General features: G+C 38.8%; 1 protein-coding gene across 1 annotated transcript in view; it reads left to right on the plus strand.

Annotated features, from left to right (window-relative positions):
* DKK2 (dickkopf WNT signaling pathway inhibitor 2) overlaps positions 1 to 21,291 on the plus strand; it is a 124,862-nt gene extending 103,571 nt beyond the window's left edge. The window contains exons 2-4 of the mRNA XM_003410387.4: positions 16,540 to 16,690; positions 18,383 to 18,538; positions 21,028 to 21,291. Coding sequence (XP_003410435.1) covers positions 16,540 to 16,690; positions 18,383 to 18,538; positions 21,028 to 21,278 — 558 coding nt within the window. The 3' untranslated portion in view covers positions 21,279 to 21,291. The remainder of the gene's footprint in view (positions 1 to 16,539; positions 16,691 to 18,382; positions 18,539 to 21,027) is intronic.
* The last annotated feature ends 288 nt before the right edge of the window (positions 21,292 to 21,579 follow it).

Below are 21,579 nucleotides of genomic sequence, written 5' to 3' on the forward strand. Positions count from 1 at the left end.
ATGTATTAATGTTTCTATATAAGAAAGGCATTCTACTGTTTGTTGGATGCATCATTTGCAAGTTGTAAACAGTTCCAATGTACCATTTACAAAAGTATGGCTCCAATTCTCGTTACTATGGGACGAGCAGTCTGATTTCAAGGGTGCGTTCTTGGCTTTCTCAAGCCATCCTATTTAAATCCCAGGCAGAATTTGATCAGCATGCATGAGACAATGCTGTGCTCAAGGAGGGAAGATGAAAAGCAGTGTATGACTAGATTCTTGTGCTTTTGATCTGCCCTCAGACAAGAGCCTGGCTAGGGCTGGGCTTTATAATAAATATCACTTCATTCAATGTTAATGTGGAAACAACTTGACTTGCTTGTCTGAATAAGGTTCTGGTGATCTCATTTAAACCCAGGAAATGTTATAGTCAGACTGTAATCTATCCCGTCTGATACCTGCTGTGCCCAGGTGTGGCTGTTGTCTCTCCTATCCCTACAGAACAGGGGAATCCAATCACTCTAGTGTCTAGATGTGTAGTTAGACAGCACAGGATTCTTATACGGACTTAACATTTGTAAATACACAGTGACATCCCTGCCTGGACTCAAAATATGTATCAGCCGTGGGGCATAAGAAATTTGACCTAGAATGCAGGGTTCTTATATCTTGCCTATTTGCTCAGGCAATAGGCTCCTATCATCTTTCTACGAAAGCTGGAGAAAGGCTTTTTTTTTTTTTTGCAAATTTTTGTAAGTTCTTGAACTTGGGAGTAGGACCTGAAAAATGTATGGATGCTTCTAAAATTCAGATGAGTGTGGGCATAATGAGGAGTGTTAGACAGGTGTGCATAAGAACCTTAGACATATTTGAAATGAGTTTTATTCAAAACCTAGGAGGACTGTCCACCTTTTTGGTAAAAGTTGACATGCCGATGAGATTTAACTCATTAATCGTGGCTGGTGAGACTCTTGTTTAGGATCTTACACAAGTTAGGCATCAGATAAATGTTTCAATGGTGGCATTTCATGAAGAAAATATTTGGAAAATGAACTTCAATTATTACGTGCTGGTTGCCGTCTTCCTGTGAATAAGGTCTATCAAGAAATGAGATTCCCTTTAGTAGTCCATCTACAGGTCATCAAGATGTTTGAAGGTGGCCATCATGAGTTACTTTCTTGCTTCTTTGCAGTAATTCCTCATAGTGGCAGAGGTCAATAAGGAACACTATCAGATATGATCTGCCAACAAGAAAAAATATTTAAAGACAAGGGCAAAGGAAAGTTAGAAAGAAATAAATATTTTGGGGTGGAGAGTGACACGGGCTCCGTCTAATCCTTACTAGCACCCCTTTTCATACCGAAATATCCTAAATAATTTCCAGAAGGCAATTAGGAAAGCAAGTGAAGTACAGAATTACTGCTATGATGGCTCCTAGAGCAGCATTATTGCTATGACAAAAATAATTGATACCACTTAGAAATGAAAGAGCCTACTTTCAACTTTAGGTAATTTATATGTGGAAAATATTATCAGCAATAGAAATGAAATCTAAAGGGACCGATGATAGCTTTTATTCTGGTGGCTAAACATGAAATTCTTGTATACCAGTTGCTGGCTGGGAAATGGCTCATCAGCCTACCTCCTTTCTTCCTAGAAACATATGATGGCCTGAGCCTATAAAGTCATAGATTATAGATGGTTTATGAAGGACTTAGTTTTTAGTTTTTTTTTTTTTTTTTAATTTCTTTCAAAATATCTACAGAACACCTCTTAACTTTCATGTTCTTTGTTTTTACCCTCTCCTGACAGGTTTTTATGTGAGCATTTGTGTCAATTCAGTGGTACAAATTTCTAACTATTGATGCAAAGAAACCTCATTTATTAATTTACTAGTGGGCAAAATAAATTTCAAAAATTTCCCTGAGTAACACAAACAGTTTTGCACTCAACTACTAACTTAAAGGTTGGCAGTTCGAACCCACCCAGTAGCACTGTGGAAGACAGGCCTGGCAATCTGTTTCTGTAAAGACTATAGGCAAGAAAACCCTATGGAGCAGTTCTACTCTGTAGCACATGGGATCACCATGAGTTGAGATTGACTTGACCGCAATGGATTTAAATATATTCCAGCATTATGTGACCACTGGGGATAAAGAGATGAAAGATAATTCCTGTACTCAGAGAGTTTAAAGAAGACAGATAAAGGATTCAATAGAGCGTGATCTATACCATGATATAGATAAGAATGATGTGTTAGCAGAGTGCAGGTTAAAAGGGACAGCCAACTCAGCTAGAGGTGGGGAGCCAGCCCAGAAGGCTTCCCAGAAGTGAAGTCATTTGATAAAATCTCTAAATGATGAGCTGGAATTATTCTGATGATGAAGTGAGTGGAGGAAGGGTGTTCTTGGCAGAGGAAAAATGTTTGCAAATCTATAGAGTCATGAGGGAGTGGGGCTGTCTAAGGGGTATGCAAGTAGCCCTGTACAGCTGGAGTGTGTAATGCAAGTGCTGGACAGGGAGGTAGGTAGGAAACACAAGGATCATAAGCCACGCTAAGAACAAAGGTTTTTTTCTGGTCATCTTTATTGTACCATAGCTTCCTTCTCTGGTTAAAACAAACAAACCAACCAAACAGGACAGCATTTTATATAGCATTCTAAACATAGTTGTAGATACATTCCCTTGTTGAATAGAAATTTTAAAAGGGAAAGAAATTTTTTAAAGTATAGGATTATAGATTGACCCTAGCAAAGTTGTGTAAAAACTCTATTAACCATTTGGCTAATGAGCTTTGTTCTTTTTGGTTGCCTAGACATCCTATTAATGAAAACAATACTGGAGTTGTGTTGAGACAGGACCTACCTGTTCCATTCCCTGGGGACAACCTCTCCTTCTTAGCTGAACTCTACTTCTCTTTTCTATTCTTCCACCCCTGCCTCACATTTTACATCCCCATTTTTGCTGCAAAAGGTGCTGGAAAATGAGGTCAGACACAGAAGTGTTAAAGAGAGTCCAGTGCCAGTATATCTGGGGATCCTTAGCAATGAACAGGGGCCAACAAAAGAGGCAGCAGAAATACAGAGGAGCTCGCTCTCTGGGCAGGCTGGAAAAACCAATGAGATGGAGAGAAAGTGACTTAAACCATGGGACAGGATTTCATTTTTTTTTCATCTAGTAACAAACCATCCGACCTCCGTTGTACTGTTGAGAATGTACTGGTCACTATACCAAAGTAGATGACCTAGGATGTGGGTGAGTGGGGTGGGGAACCAACATCGTCATCTAATATGTTTTCTTTGGAATTACTAACACATTGAGTACGTCATCACAAGATGTACTACATTTCTGAGGCTGAGATTTGAGTACCGGGGTCATATAACCCAAAGAATCTGTCATCTAGTTCATAATTTCTGCCCTTTCCAATTCTCTAGCAAGGCATTTAAATGGAGCTTTTTTTTTTTTTATTTTTGATAGAAGTAGATCATAAGCCAATGACTGATGTCTTTCTCTATACTATGTTGTTCAAGAGACATAAATTTTCTCTGACTTTTTGTGCTGCCCCTCCCTTCCTTCTTCCACACAATAAGAATTGATTTGGTTCATTGGGGTAGGAGGCTGAGAAATAAAACCATGTGTGAATTGAGATATTATTTTTTGGCAAAGCATTTTTATTTTGATAAATAACATGTGGTCATATTATTGTTATTATCAGAAACTAAAAAATAAAAATGCTTTTCAAGCTGGGACTTCTCAATGCAAACATCTTATAAATTTCTGAAATAAATGAGTAGCATTCACATTGTAATTTCATTTATCGAGATGTCAAGCAACTTTTCCACCAGGATTTTTTTTGCCCTATCATTATGTTAGGGATTTTGACACAGTTTTAAACTCTCTTAAACAGATTATATATATATATAAAATCTTGGAAACCCAGAGATTATTAGACTGACAATATAGTGCACTTAAAAGTGTCCCTTGCATGAGTGAGGAAGGCTTGGTTTTCCCAGAGCCAGATATGCCTTATCAAGTGAACATTCCAAATAAATGAAATTGAAACACAGTCATGGAGCACCGATTCTTACCTGTTTTACAGGTTACATAAATATAGACTTGAGATAACTATAGAAGGAATTAGGCTGGGGAAGGGAAACGAGTCAGGATGGTAACACACATGCTGATTTTATGAGATAACGTCCACTCCTTTCTCTTGTTAACAGACACACTAGCTGTTCAAAGCTCTGAAGTTTAAGTCCTGCCTCCTGTTCCAGATATAGCTTGCATCTTAGCCCTTTTTGTATCCCAGATAGTATATAATAGGATAATGACTCTAGTCCAATGCTCTTAAAAGACTTACTGTTTGTTTTCTTTCAAATGGCAGGAGCAGAAGTAGATGGATTGCTTAGGCCGAGTTCTGTGTTACTAGTGTGAATCATCTCCTCATCCTACTTCTTTAAATCAAAAGGTTTCTTAATCAATTGAATCTTTGGCTATTACTATCGAGGGGACCTCTTGCTCCAACTCTCTGGGTAATCATTTTGGGCTATGCATCTTCTCAAGTCATTGCCTCCAACCCCAGCACACCTGGAGGGATAAAACACAGCCTGGCTTCTTGTTTACAACTCTAAACTAAATTGGAAATGTTTTAAAATTTCAAGCAAAATTCATAAAGCCTTTAAGGTATTAAGGAGAAATTAAAAGTCCTCTAATTACAGAATGAATATTGTGGATTGTATTCTGCTGTGCTTTGTTCCATTCTCCTAAACATAAAAGAATAACCTTTTAAATCATATCTGCTTCCATCAGCTGTTTCCTCAATATCAGAATAGAATGCAGTGGCTGGCCTTTTGACTTTTTAGTCTGGCCTAATTCCTGGAGGAAATGAAAGAGAATTAGACAAGATTAGAGAAGTGTTAAAGTTTACATGTTCTATACTAAATGAAACCAGCCAAGACAATGAACATTGTCTCAATTAAATAATTGTTTCAACAATATGTTGTTTTCACACACACACGTGTATATACATACATACACACATATGTTTGCATATACAGTGATATATATGCATGTTGGAAAATTGTGTTGATAGTTTGATTCCGATAATAAGGTGACATTTAGGAAACAAAACAGAAAAACTTTAATCAATAATCTATAGTCTGGATACTTGCTACCTTTTGCAGGGAGTCTTGGCTCTGGGAAACCCAAGTTCTTACAAGATTTCCGAATACAAAAACCATGAAGCAGATTTCACAACTCACTTTGAATTACTTCTTTTTAAAATCATATTAATTTTAATAGATAATAGATGGAACTCATACATATTATAAACTATTTAGGATTAACACGTGAATTAAATTTTCTTCTTTCTTTGGTTCTCAACAACCCTGTTCATCTTCCCATGGGTGAACTCTGGTATATATTTCTTGGGTAAACTTACCAAGATAACTTTATATACACACCCCCATACCCCCACATACACATATTCATATAAAACTCATATCCTCACTTCTAAACTGACATTATAAGTGAAAAATGAGTCCTTTGAATTCAAATGTTATAGCATTTACAATTTACAAATGTTTAATCTTTGGACACAGAAATACTTACCAATTTATCTAGTCTGTAAGCAGAAAGAAGATCCTTTCTAATAGCAATTTGAAAGTATGTTAAGTTGTCATACATACCTGGACATCAATTTTTGAAATTTAAATGTGTTTTTCATTGGAAAAGAGAAATCTGATGCTATACAAAGAACAGAAAATGATAAAAAAACATATCATCTGTTTATCACACTTGATATAGGAAGGGAGAATATCTGTTTTGGAGAGGATACAAAAAAACTACAAGGCTGTGCATTGCCAACAAGATACAGGTGTACACCACATGAGAATATGAGACAATCCAGCCATAATCGGTGTGTTGACAGCTCTGAGTCCACACTGTATTCCTCCTGAAGTGCACTGGAATGTTTGTTATGTGTTCGACTTTACTTTTTCATATAGCTTTAGAAATCCTCAAGCCTACCCCTAAGCACAGAGGCTGAGTCTTAGGAAAAAGGATGAACCTTCATGAAAATAGTTGTTGCTGTCAGTAAGCCTCTTACTTAGATGCATGTTGTCAGGGAATTAATCTCCCACTTAGATCTATGCTTATCTAGGAGATGATATTGAGTCCAGATTTCAGATAGACCAGGTATTATCTATATAATATGTACTCAGGGGCACCATTAATCTTTTTTACAAACCTATAAAGTAGTATTTCCCCATCTTACCTTATCATAAAATCACTTTGACAGAACTTTTTGGAAATAGAGATTCCTGGGCCCCATCAAGTCTTACAAAATTCGAATCTCTAAGACAAGGAGACAAAGATGTCACTTTGAGGACTAAGGTGTGTCAGACCTAAGCCATGGAAACCCTGGTGGAGTAATGGTTAAGTGCTATGGCTGCTAACCAAAGGATCGTCAGTTCGAATCTGCCAGGCTTTCCTTGGAAAATCTATGGGGCAGTTCTACTCTGTCCTATAGGGTCACTATGAGTCGGAATTGACTCAATAACACTGGGTTTTGGACCTAAGCCGTGGTATTTTCAGTTGCCTCATATGCATGTGAAAGCTGAGCAATGAATAAGGAAGGCCAAAGAAGAATTGATGGCTTTGAATTGTGGTGTTGGTGAAAAATATTTAATATACTGTGGACTGCCAAAAGAACAAACAAATCTGTCTTAGAAGAAGTACAACCAGAATGCTCCTTAGAAGCAAGGACAGTGAGAATTTGCCTCATGTACTTTGGAGATGTTACCTGGAGGGACAAATCCCTGAAGAAGGACATCATGCTTCGTAGAGCAGAGGGTCAGCGAAAAAGAGGAAGACCCTCAATGAGATGGACTGACACAGTGGCTGCAACAATGGGCTCAAGCACAGCAACAATTGTGAGGATGGTGCAAGAACGGGCAGTGTTTTGTTCTGTTGTGCATAGAGTCACTATGAGTCGGAACTGACTTGATGGCACCTAGCAACAAATACAAGACAAGGAGTCTTGAATCAGTAGTTTTTAAGGAAACCCCATAGAATTTTTATGATTAGGTAAGTTGGGACACACTGCTGTAAGGTAGGAAATATATACATTTTATCAAGAAGGGAACTGAGGCTTTGTTAAGTTACTTGACTAGAGTCACATGGAGGTATAATTCAACTCCAAACATAACTCCCCAATTCTCCCTATTGTGTTAACTTTCTGAAGATCATGAAGACAGAAAAATGTCTGAGGCTATAATGATAAACTTATAGAGACAATCCCAGATTTGGAAGGAACCTTGACATTGTATAGTTTCTTCCTCTGTTTTGATTAGGACATTATACTCAACCAGTTGCAAAATTATTAACAGCTTTGTAATTACGTATGACTTGTGAAGAGCTCCAGTCACTGGTGCAAAACTCTTTCTGAGATGCTACTTTTCGAGCATGGAGTAGGAGTGTTTCGTCCTGTATATTCCAGATGAAGAAATAGGTCAAAAACAACAAAGAGCCAGGTAAACCACATAGTTTGTATTTCTCTAGGTGCTGATACCATATGGAAAAGGTTAACTCTTCCCATTCACCCTGTCTTAGTCATCTAGTGTTGCTATAACAGAAATGCTACAAGTGATGGTTTTAACAAAGAGAAATGTATTTTCTCACAGTCTAGTAGGTTACAAGTTCAAATTTAGGGTGTCAGCTCCAGGGGAAGGCTTTCTTCCTCTGTTGATTCTGGAGGAAGGTCCCTGTCATCAATCTTTCCCTGGACTAGGATCTTCTCTGTGCAGGAATCTTGGGTCCAAAGGATGCACTGTGTTCCTGGCGCTGCCTTCTCGGTGGTATGAGGTGCCCCTGTCTCTCTGCTGGCTTCCCTCTTTCATATCTCAAAAGAGATTGGCTTAAGACACTAATCTTGTAGATCTCATTAATATAACTGCCACTAGTACATCTTATTACATCATAGTAATAGGATTTACAACACATAGGGAAATCACAACAGATGACAAAATGGTAAACAATCATATAATACTGGGAATTATCACCTAGCCAAGTTGACACATATTTTGGGGGGACACAATTCAATCCATGACACATCCCATCATCAATCAGAGTAATGTACATGTTACAGCTGAGAATGTGGTCCATGTGCAGAATAGTGCATTCCCTAGGATCTCCTTTTTGCTTAATGACATACAGAGAACCAGGTGGAGCAGCCCAAGTTAAAGACGACTTGCCTTTATTTCATAGAATTCTGGATTCCTAGGATTTGAGTGAGGATTTCTGAATGCATTGGAAAAGTTAGTGGGGGACTGGAAGAAATTCATCATTCCTAATTTACAATCCAAATGGTATTAGTAGAAATTCCATAGGCTCTGAACTTTCAAATATCTAACCACTTTCATATTTGAATTAAATATGTGTAAAACAGACTCCAAGATTTGCCATAGGGCACAGAGCATGGATTGTTTTAAGGGAATCAATTTCCAGATCCTCAACTTCCATGTATGCTTTTTCCTAAAACTGCCTGGGAATATGCCTGTCCTTTCAGTGTGTCTTCTACCATTTTATGGGGGCGGAGGGGGGGAGGTGGTGGCAAAATGCTTACATATTCTAAATCTTAATACACTGCATTAGTCAGAAACCTTTTGGATGATAAAATGAGGTAATTTTTTAAAATATTGGTTTTAACAAAGACATTCTTAATGATTTTTTGAGACATCTTAACCCAATAAACCCAATAATGATATTAACCCAATAACCCAATAAGGATATTTTATTTTCTTGTCTTATCCTTAATTCTGTAATTCTTTAATGTGATTCTTGGTCTCCAGTTAGAATGTTCCGAATACAGAACATTGAAAATAGTGACGATTCAAAAAAAATGCAAATCCATTGCTGTTGAGTAGATTCCAATTCACAGCGACCCTATATGACAGGTAGAACTGTGCCATGGGGTTTTTGAGGCTGTAATCTTTACAGAAGCAGACTGCCACATCTTTGTCCTGTGGAGAGGCTGGCGGGTTAGAATTGCCCACCTTTAGGTTAGCAGCTACTGTGCCATCAGAGCTCCTTAAAAAAAAAAACCTTAGTACAGATTAACGGGCTATATATTTTCAAGTGTAACTGAGTGCATCTCGAGGCTGTCTTATTTTTTTTCCAAGATAAAAAATCTATGGGTAAATATTCTGTGACTTATGTCAGGATCATCGGGCAATCTTCAGTAAGAGAATTAAAAGATATTTTATTGAATCACATCAAATTACTGTGAACTTCATCTTATAAGACATTTAGTATTGTATATCGTGTTGTGTGAATAAAGCAGATTTATGCTGAAAATTTTAGATGTCATGTAGGTGAGACGATATATGTTTTTCAGAATTATTTTAAGAGTAACACAAGCAAAACATTTGTAGATCACTGAACGAATTGTAAGTGTCTGGAGTATAGCTGGGGCTACTCGTACTACGGCTACACGTCCAGAACATCATGGAATATCTGAACTTTTCCCCTCCAATGTAATATAACCCAAACCTCCTGGCCTTATGGTCGCAAATCCTCAAAGAGGCACCCTAACCCTTGGAGGTAATTGTGGACAACGAAAAAGATAGGACTGCACAGCCTTTGGCCGCAGTATACAACTGCACACTAGCCAGATTGAGTTATATGTTCCCACATCTTTGGCAGTTACAATTTTAGTGTTTGATTTGAAACGGCCACCATAAAGGGCAGCTTTCTTTGCATGTTCCTGGAAATATAGATCTATCGTGTGGAATGGCATGTCAAGGGAAATTTATCTTTTCTCTAAGGACCTTGAGGGAAGCCAGTCTTAGCTGGTTTCCCAGGTGTAACTGCAGTCTCTTTGAGACACCGATACAATCCAGTCCCCATCCCTTTCCTGCTACCTCCTTCCATCCACTTGTCCCAAATGTTTTTCATTCCCACAGCTGGGTCGTCGCCTGCAGGCTTTTTTCCGCCTGCCCAGCTAATGATGTTTTTCTGGCTCCAGAAAACTTCCGAGGTTGTTACAAACAGTGCTTGCGGGGACAAGGGATTGTCCCGATTAAAACAACAACAACAAAATAGGACAGTCTCGCAAGAATCCGGATGGGTGGCCATCCCACATGAACACTTTGTGATCTTTCTCTTCTTTTTTTCATCCCATCATTAAGCAGGAACAATGTCATTACTTTGAAAACTCGGGAGTTAAAATAAGGTTTTTACTTCTGGCCTAAGATTTATTTAATCATCAGTGCTGCTGAGATACCTGAAATGCTTTTTCTCATTTCCATCGTTCTGAGGGAGCTGATTGCTTCATTGATGCGTCTGCATGATCTGCGTGTTCTAAGTGATGAGCAATAATTGAAAAATAAGAACCCTTGAAGGAATAGGCCTTTTCTCCCTGTGGCTTAGAGAATAATAATGATAGTGAAAAGGCTCGATTAGCTCAAATACAATGCACTAACTACATTTTATTTTACTTGGTTCACTAGAATATTAGTTAATTATCATTGGTTGCATAATGGGCTCTTACTTATAACTCTGATTTACATTGTGTTTAAGCAGACATAAAACTTTTGTGGAGAAACAGAATGAGAAAATCTTGTTTACAGACTTGTCAATATTCTCTGCCAGTATTCTGTCTTTCCAACAGCTGCGGCAGGACATGCTGTTGGCGTTTGGAGGCTTCTAGAAATGAGAACTGGCCAGATTTATTTTTCTAATGTCTAAATCCACCACACAGGTCACAATTCAAACACCTTATCTTTGTGTGCATTAAACTGTCACTATTAAATGTTCTGGAAACCCTGATGGCGTAGTGGTTAAGTGCTACGACTGTTAGCGAAAAGTTCGGCAGTTCAAATCCACCAGGTGCTCCTTGGAAACATTATGGGGCGGTTCTACTCTGTCCTATAGGGTCGCTATGAGTCGGATCTGACTCAACGGCAACGGGTTTGGTTTTTTTGGTTTATTAAATGTTCTTAGTTATGACACCTTACACTAAGGCCAGAGAGCCAGAGCACAGCTCAGAATCCCCAAGTTCTCTGCCACTGAGCACACATTAGTGAGGATTTAGCAAACCCTCATTTTGTAGAAATTACTTAACCTGCCTTAACTTCATTGGGAAAAGTTTAAATGCTGAGTCTAAATTAGCACAGAGAAGATGGACTTAAACAACGCTTTATACTAAAAAGAAATGCTCATTTGTGATAGACTTTGTTTTCAAGCTGGGTTCAATGTGTTCATTTTTTTTTTAGTTCATGTCATGGTTGTAATGACAACTAGCATTGCTATTTGTGGAAACCATTCTATTTTTAGGTCAGGAAAGGGGTTGAACAAAATTTCTTTTTGTTTTTTGATCAGTGACAGCTCTCATACATTCATAATTTATGGCCAATCATCTGATATTAGGCGTTCCCAAATGAATTCATCTCCTGATTGTGACCAAGGCTGAGTACTGAGTGATTCTACACAAAGTTGAGTGTTCCTAGATGCTCACACAGTATGCTTCTTGATTCAGTAATGACACATTTTAGTATAATTCAGGCCTACTAAGTTCTTTCCCTGATTCTTTCACTTGATTCCCAGCCTTCCACACAAACTCTCACTGTTCCTCAGACAACAAGGAAAAGGTCTCTAGTTTCTTTAGAGTCCCTGGGTAGTTCAAACCGTTAACAAACTTAGCTGCTAACACAAAGGTTGGTGATTCAAGTCTACCCAAACGTGCCTCAGAATAAAGGCCAGGTGATCTAGTTCCCAAAAATCAGCTGTTGAAAACCCTATGCAATGCAGTTCCACTCTGACACACGTGGGATCTCCATAGGTTGGAATTGACTCAATGGCAACTTTTTTTTTTCTAGTCTTCTTACATAAAGTCCAAGGAAATGAAGAGTCATAAAAAAAAACCATTAATAATTTTCATAGCAATTTTAAAAAAAGTGGTCTTCTTATTCACCTGTTAAATAAGTGCCAGGAAAGCATATCATTATTATTTGTAAAATGACATCTTAGACCAAAGTACTCAAACTCCTTTTCTGTTTGTCACAAAACCATCATCAAATGAGACCAGGTAAACAAAAACTGAAGATTTTCTGTGTGCAAGTTTCTGAAAGGCACTTTGGTTAGTGTCTAAAAATCCTATCAGCCATCTATTCATTGATATAGTCATTACTTCATCAGGGTCCTCTATGACCACCCTGAGCCATGTGTCTCTCTCTCCTTCTCTCTCTTTTGCCTACTGTGATACCATTCCCAGGTACATTAAAGGGGTTAATGTAGAAAACACCCCAAGGGCAAACCGCACAGTGCTCATACTTGATTTGAAAATGCATTGTTTCAAAACACTTTACTGAACAAAAATGCTTTAGGCTGATAACATGGTAATTGTTACCAATGGGTCATATCCACATTTCCTCATGTTCTATGTTTTTTTTTTGCTAATGGTATACCAAAAGAAGCTTTACAGCTGAGTAAAACTGTGCTGGGAGGTATGGATTTCAGAAGGTAAGACATATGGCCAAATATCATTTGCTTTTCCTGAAACCTGCTTTTGATCAAGTTACTTAATCCCTTCTTGAATTTATTCATATATAAAGAGTGTACATTAAAACCATGAGTTCCATAAGCTTATATGAGCAGTATAACATTGTATTTCAATTACGATAAATTTATTTTTCAAATCTTCAAGAATTAATCATAATACTTATATTCTGCAATTCCATTCCAAGTCCCAGTCCACCTTATCCATTGTTGTAGTTGTTGGTTGCCACCAGTTGATTCTGATTCATGGCAATCCCATGTGTTACAGAGTAGAACTGCTCCATAGGGTTTTCTTGGCTGTCTCTTAATGGCTACAGATCACCAGGCCTTTCTTCTGTGGTATCATTGGGTGAGTTCAAACCGGCAACCTTTAAGTTAGCCATCAAGGGTGAACTGCTTGCACTAGGTATACATCCCAAGTCCAAGTTCATCTTATTCTTAAGCTCCTTTTTTTTTGGATATATTTTTTCTCTGCCATTATCATTTCTAGTTCAAGCTAATTAAAAACGATAATGGAGCATAAGAAAATTTGTTGTTGTAAGTTGCCCTCCAGTCAATTCTGCCTCATGGTGACCCCATGTGTTGCACAGTAGAACTGTGTTCCATAGGATTCTCAAGGCTGTGGCCCTTTGGAAGCAGATCACCAGCCTTACTTCTGAGATTCTTGCGGTGGGCCTGAGCCACCATGTATTTTTGGCTTATACAAATTGAGCTTTCCACTGAAAAAAACTGAATTGTGTGAATTTTATTGTGATACCATTCAAGTAACATGACTGTGGTGAATACCACTTTTTGTAATATCATCAGCATCAAATATCTTCCATGTCAATATTTTCCATTTCCTATCAGCTGAAAATGGAAAGATGATGACAGCTTCCCCAGTAGTCTGCATAAATGAACTGCTACATTTAGTAAACAGCTTGCGTTCTATCACAGGCACTAGTTTTTACGGATGGAACCAAGCGTTAGCCCAGATCCAGAATCCCCCTGAAGATTTGTTGTTTGAGCTCTAAATGGCACATGATGTTTTAAGTGGCACATGTTTATTTCCAGTGAAAGAATATGTCCTATTTTTAAGGAAGGAAAGAAACTTGTAAGACTTCAAGTATTTCTTGCAAAACAATTTGATGAAATAAATGTAAATGAATCAGTAACATGTGAATTGTATTTCAATTATGAGTTTAAATATAGAGGATAAAATGCTTGGGGGAAGTGCTTGGTAAGGAAGGAAGTAACATTTGTTTTGTTTTCATCAGTCTTGGATTCTTGAAAAATGACCCAATACTTTGAATTTATCTTCATTCTGATTCTCTTCAGCCTAAGGATGGAGTTACAGAATATGCAAACTCATTTTATAGCTTTATCTTGCTGTTATAATGTATGCATCAAATGTGGCCACTGTGTAATCATTCAAAGGCACTTACAATTTAAACTCTGTGGTTTTTCAATGTAATTATTTTAAGGATAAGTAGTAAATTGTAATGCTGTTAAAAATATTTTTCCCCATAAAACAACATGTAAAGTTTTCAGGCTCACACATGAAAAAAAAAAACTTCATATTTATTTCCTCTTTCTAACTGAAGATCACCAGATCTAAATGAAAAGCATGTGGAAGCTGAGTGTGTACGCAGATATACATGCACTAGATGGGCGTGGAGAGAAAACAGAGAATGGCAGAGACAGGGAGAGGAAGACAGAGAGAAAGGGAAGAGGAATAACCAATGCATGCAGTGTTTGGTCATCAATCCTAATTTCATAAATATAGCATTCCGATCACTGTAATTATTTGAGTCCCAGAAATTTTATCTCATAGTTTTATATTCACGTCATTCATGCTTGCTTAAACATGACTGCATATCATTGTCTGATTTTTTAATCTTTCCATTAAAAAAATGTATTACTCTGAAAATAGGAAAAGAAATCAACCAGAAAAAAGTCACCTAGGAGGAAAAAGGCTGGCAAATAAGTCTGGCTTTCAAAATGCCTCAAAATATGAGTGACTTTGATGTGTGGTGTGACATTTTAGTTTCTCAATTCTTAGTCTCTGAGATCAAGGATATTTTAAATACTCCAATAACTTCCAAGAAACAAGGAGTGCATAATTACAGTATATATATATATTTTAATATAATATATGACGCTGCTGAAGTAGCTTTTTGAGCAAATAACGTGGTAGAGAAACACATGAACAAAACTTCTTTATAAATTGCAGGGGCAGAAGCCTGTTTTTGGTAGCTGCCATTGAGTTTTCCCCGTGTCAGCTCCATGATGGCTGGGGATTAGACTGTAGCAGACCTTTCTTCCTAATCTGTCCTAATCTGGAAGCTCCACCGAAAACTGTTCAGGATTATTGCAACACGCAACCCTCCACCACAGATGTTGGCTCCATGTGAAAGGCATTGGCTGAGAATCAAACCCAGGTCTCCAGTATGGAAGGTGAAAATTCTACCTCTGAACCACCAGCGCTATTGCAGGGGCCTATAGGAGCCTACTTTCTTGCTTCCTGAGAACATGACACTATAACTGGGGTTTAGCATCTTCCTGGCCACTCAGAACTCTGTCACTGCTTGCTGCCATGTTTGAAATGAAGGCACTATACTTTGGTTTCTTTGTGCCACAGAGTTCATTGCCTCAAACTGTCCTGAAAGTGGTCCTTCTCCTTTTTCTTCAAAGGCAGGAATTGTGCAGAGTCACTCTTAAAATGTTTGTTAATGGGCTTGTTGTTGTTGGATGCCACTGAGTCAATTCCAACTCATAATGACTCCATGTGACAGAGTAGAACTGCCCCATAGAGTTTTCTTGGCTGCAATATTTAAGGAAGCAGATTGCCAGGTCTTTCTCCTGCAGAGCTGCTGGGTAGGTTCGAACAGCCAACCTTTCAGTTATCAGTCAAATGCTTAACAGTTGTGCCACCAAAACTCCTCCATTAATGGGCAGGAGACATTTTTTAGCTTCTAGCACATTTCTTTACAATGTTGTTTTATTTGACCTTTCCTTCAACCTCATTTAGCAGATGAAAAACAAGAGTGGCTAGGATCACTGTTACATTCACAGCTTAATCATTAGCAATACAACCATCACAATGGTTCCTGAGGCCCCAAAGTCACTTGGAAAGGGCTGTACTAATCAACACAAATTTGAAATCCTAACTTCAAAGTTGTGTCATGGAAAATATAAGAACAGTTTCAAGGTTTTCTTTGTCACCATCAAGAATCAATGTTTCACCAAGGACACAAGGTAATTACGAGCCCAAGAGACAGAAAGGGCCACATAAACCAGAGACTACATCAGCCTGAGACCAGAAGAGCTAGACGGTGTCCAGCTACAACCGATGACTGCCCTGACAGGGAACACAACAGAGAACCCCTGAGGGAGCAGGAGAGCAATGGGATGCAGATCCCCAAATTCTTGTAAAAAGACCAGACTTAATGGTCTAACTGAGACTAGAAAGACCCCAGTGGTCATGGTCCCCAGACCTTCTGTTGGCCCAGGACAGGAACCATTCCCGCAGCCAACTCTTCAGACATGGATTGGACTGGACAATGGGCTGGAGAGGGATGCTGGTGAGGAGTGAACTTCTTGGATCAGGTGGACACTCGAGACTATGTTGGCATCTCCTCCCTGGAGGGGAGATGAGAGGGTGGAGGGGGTTAGAAGCTGGCGAAATGGACACGAAAAGAGAGAGTGGAGGGAGGGAGCGGGCTGTCTCATTAGGCGGAGAGCAATTGGGAGTAGGTAACAAGGTGTATATAAGTTTTTGCATGAGAGACTGACTTGATTTGTAAACTTTCACCTAAAGCACAATAAAAATTAAAAAAAAAGAATCAATGTTTATAAGGTTCTGAACTATGTAGGATCTATGTAGGATACACCAGTGTATTTCCCTTTAGAAGGGACATATTGTGTTATATTTATCATTATGACCTGCTACAGTAATTTTTCATAAGTGTTACAGGATCTAATCAACTTTTCTTTCTGTGTTGTTGTCCCATTTTATGACAGGCCTACCCTTGTAGCAGTGATAAGGAATGTGAAGTTGGGAGATACTGCCACAGTCCCCACCAAGGATCGTCAGCCTGCATGGTGTGCCGCAGGAAAAAGAAGCGCTGCCATAGAGACGGCATGTGTTGCCATGGCACCCGCTGCAATAACGGTAAAAGATCTCCCTACATATTGTTGGGCCTCTTTCTTTTCATGCTGTTTTTCTTTTTAGCTGCTGCTAAGTTGGCCTCCAGCTCATGGCAACCCCATACACAATGAAACAAAACACTACTTGATCTGGTGCCCTCCTCTTGGTAGGATCACTTGTGATTCTTAATTGGCTGATTTTGGGAAGTTGAAATCCAGGCCTTTCTTCCTAGTCTGTTTCAGGGTGGAAGCTCTGCTGAAACCTGTTCAGCATCATAGCAACATGCAGCCCTCCTCTGATTGTTGTGCGGTGACTGCGTACGAGGTACATTGGCTGGAAATCTAATCCAGACCTCCTTCATGGAAAGAGAGAATTCTACCATTGACCCACCACCTTTCCATGTAGGCCTGTATTGTAAGCTAAGCTAACTTCTCCTTAATCAGGCCCCTGAAATGTAATAAGCCTTTCAGGACTGGCAGGGGTTGGATTATGGTTTAGGCACGTGTAAAATAACCTGGATTACCACCCAAAGCTTACCTTTCCTGGGCTTCGATCCTTTTTTGTATTTCGTGACCCTGGTGGCTCAATGGTTAAGTACTTGACAGCTAACTGAAAGGTCAACAGTTAGAAACCAACAGCCACTCCATAGGAGAAAAGACCTGGCAATCTGCTTCCATAAAGATTACAGCATAGAAAATTTTATGGGGCAGTTCTACTGTGTCATATGGGGTCACAATGAATTGGAATCAACTCAATGGCACACAATATCAACATCGTGTTGCCATGTTGAAGTGTTGCATACAAATAGCGAAATGTTTTTTGTTGCACTAAACACATAAAAAAATACATGTAGAAGAGCCAAGGAAAGAACCTGTTATGATTTAGAAATTCAATTGTGAGTGCTTCTTCCAGTTTCATACCTTAAGTTCTTAAGTTCAAGACCTCTTCTTTTGGAGACACACTTATGTGGTGATGCAGTGATTGGTTTGTTCAAAAAGAGTCACAGGGTTCTCTTCCTTAGTCTTTGCATTTGCATGCCTTCGCTAAATCTCCATGGGTTTGCAGGGAGGTATTTCAGTACTAAAGAGAGCAATGAAGAATCACAGACGAAAAAGGATAAAAACGTTAACTCATCTCAGAAGATAATCAAAAACACATACTCAGTCACACACACACACAAAATAAGCTAATATTTTTCACACACACACACAGACGCACACACAAATCAAGCTCGTATGTTTCCTGTGCCTGTTCCTACCTTTGGGCATAGTCCTACTGTGGACACCTTGGTCAAACAATTGCCATCAAGTCGATTCTGACTTATAATAACCCCCTGTGTGTTAGAGTAGAACTGTGCTCCATAGTTTGTTTGTTTGTTTAAGTCAATTTAGGTTTTTACCATGTCACTATTCTAATCACTTCATACACATTTACAATAACCTAGTGAAAGTGATTCTTTTTTATTCTTATTTTTGCCGAAGGCCACTTGGTCTTGGCTGAGCCAAGATTCAAATCAAAGAAACCTGGTTCTAGAGTCAAACTATGCTATTTTCAAGCTCAATAAATAAATAAGTAGATGAATAAATGAGTGAATAAATGAATAGATGAGTGAATGAATAAATAAATGGCCTCATACCTTACATCGGGAGAATACTTGGATAAGCACCACGCTTTAAAGAATTTAATAAATCTAACTGGTTACATGACTATCTCCAGGCATCTGCATTCCAGTCACTGAGAGCATCTTAACTCCACATATCCCGGCTCTGGATGGCGCTCGGCACAGAGATAGAAATCACGGTCATTACTCAAACCATGACTTGGGATGGCAGAATCTAGGAAGACCACACTCCAAGATGTCACACATAAAAGGTAGGGGTATCTGTAGCTCTTAGTTTTTTCTTTTTGTTTGTTTAAAGAAAAAAAATAATAAAACATAGGTAATTAATTCCATTGATTAAAAAAAATCACAAAGAAGGTGCTTTAATGGCAAGATTTTAAATGAATTTATTAATTCCTATTTTTGAAGATGCTGAAGTTTCTTAGAAGCCTTAAATTGCTAGAAAAATATATCTCAGGAGAACTGCAGTACTCTGATGAACCATGCAATTGTCTCACATGGAGTATAGAAAAAATTTTCTACACAACCATTGCTGTCCCATATCAAGTGATAAAGCATTCTGAAAAATAAATGGGAAAAGCGTCACCACATGGTTGGATCACTTAGCTTTCGAATCTTTTTCGTACCTTTGCAAATGCAGAGGCTTAGTTTTACTAAACGCCCAGATCATATAATCTCCCAAAGAATTGATTTCTGATGGGATTATATTTGGTGGTACAATGCCCTTCCTGGTATCAAATATTTGGAAAATGTAATTTCTAATAGTAAAATTTTAAAAGCATGAAGTTATTTAACCTAAGGAGTGGGACATTTTTTAAAGGACTTTTTTCCCCTATGTATTCTGCGGAGTCCAAATCTTTCAAGAGGCTTTGTGAATGAAAGCGTCCTGTGGTCAAACAAGTCTGTAGTAGTGCATCCATCCATTTTGGAAATTTACAATAAACTTTGGCATATTGAAGGCTCTGAGAAGTCCTGCAATGAAGAAAAAAAAATTTTTAACATTGCATTTCTCCTGCTTATTTGACCACAGAACCATTTGCCCACACTTTCGTATCTTGCAGAGCTAGTATTCCATACAATATCTGACTCATTGCCCTGGACTACTAATAGTCGCATGAATAGTACTAAAGAGAAATTGACAAATAATTCCTCTTCAATTATCCTTTGTCTACACTTCCTGAAGTTCTGAGTCCTTTTACCCATACCTCCTATTCCAATTCCACCAAATTCACATACACTTATTACTGTGTTAGTATGCTTCTTTATTCCAGCAGATATCTGGGTAACAGTGCAGCTCCAAATTCACTTATTATTTTTATTTAATCATACTTGTAATTTTCTGATGGCAAATAAGGAAGGAATCTTATGTCAGATTGCTAGAGAGATGTGGTTAGTTACATCTGGGTTGACAGAAAACCTTTCAGACCAGAGGTTGGCGAACTATGGCCCACAAGCCCAGTCTGCTCTGCTGCTTGCTTGGTGAAAAAATGTTTTATTCTGACACCAAACCAGTTACCTTGAGTCAATTCTGACAAATGGTGACCCAAGTGTGTCAGAGCAGAACAGTCCTTCATCGGGTTTTCAATGGCTGATTTTTTGGAAGTAGATCACCAACCATCCTTATGAGGTACCTCTGGGTGGACTTGAATCTCCGACCTTTTATTTGGCAGCTGACCTTGTTAACCATTTGCACCACCTAGGGACTCCTAATGGTACACAGGCATGCCCATTCATTAAGGCATTGCCTATGGCTGCTATTGCAATATAAAAGTGGAGTTGAGAAGTTGCAACAGAGATTATATGGCCTGCAAAGTCTAAAATAGTTGCTATATGCCCTTTACAGGAAAAGCTTGACAACTTCTGCTTTATACAGACTAGAGATCAGTCCAATCATGATGCGTGGGTATTAGTTGCTGATTTAATCCATTTTTTTCCCCTTAATTAAATACCCAGATTTATGCCTTCACATGTTTTTTTTTTTTAATCATGTGTTCTGGGCTGACCCTGGGTCTGTTGGTCCTCTGATCACTTGTCCTTTCTCTGCTGTACTATGCCCTCTATGGATTGTATTTCCCAAGCTCCCTGTCAGATGCCTACTGGCTGGGTGTGGTCCTGGTGGGAGACTGAAAGGCAGAAGGAAGGAACAAGCCAGTGTTTTCCTCCACTTTTACTTCCTCAAGTAGATTTTCTGGCAGCAACTGTGTCTCTTTGAGGATTAGGCTCCTGCCAGATAGGCCACCTGTTATGATTCCAGTCTTGGCTAGTGATTCCAGCTCCTGGGTACTAACATCACTTTCTCCCTTTGACCCTCCAAGCCTAAATATGACAGGAGCTTCCAGCTGCCACCAATCTGTGAGTTGCCGCACTCTCCTCCGGTCCTGCTGCTCTACAGCTGTTTATGAGATCAAATGTCTGCATTAAATATCCTCTGTTTTCAATACTTAGAGTTTCTGTTGTCCTTGTTGGACTCAAACTGATACATTTTCCCTGAGAATTTTAACCTTCTCCTGAACCACAGTCCAAGCCATTCATTAAACTTGATATTCAGACCAAAATAATGGAAATAATAAATTTAAGAGATTAGAGGAAGACCCAGTTGGTGTGAATCTAAGACTTTTCTATTGTAAATGGCAAAATCATGGAAAATAATATAAGTAAAACTATTTCATGTGCTTCCGATTGCAAAATGGAATTCTTCCGAGAGTGTCACGATCAATTCTCTTGTTCACCATCTCTCTAGGGCATGAAGGAGACCCCTGTCTGCGATCAACAGACTGCATTGAAGGGTTTTGCTGTGCCCGTCACTTCTGGACCAAAATCTGCAAACCAGTGCTCCATCAGGGGGAGGTCTGCACCAAACAGCGCAAGAAGGGTTCTCATGGGCTGGAAATTTTCCAGCGGTGTGACTGTGCAAAGGGCCTGTCTTGCAAAGTTTGGAAAGATGCCACTTACTCCTCCAAAGCCAGACTCCACGTGTGTCAGAAAATCTGATCACCAATGAGAAGCACAACTAGCTGACTGTGAATTTGTGTATTTAATGCATTATAGCATGGTGGAAAGTAAGGGCTGGAACTCATAAGAATAGCTAGATTGAGGTGTGTAATAAGAACACAGGTGACAGAAAGAGAAAAAAGAGAACTGAGTGGCTGAGAACGACTGGCAAATGCAGTGCAACCGGTGTGTTTCCATTATGCAACTTGTTTATGTAAATAATGTACACATTTGTGGAAATGGTATTGTTAAACACACACACACACAAACACACACACACACACACACACACCCAAAGACC

Source organism: Loxodonta africana, chromosome 5, assembly GCF_030014295.1.
Source record: "Loxodonta africana isolate mLoxAfr1 chromosome 5, mLoxAfr1.hap2, whole genome shotgun sequence".
Taxonomy (NCBI): Eukaryota; Metazoa; Chordata; class Mammalia; order Proboscidea; family Elephantidae; genus Loxodonta; species Loxodonta africana.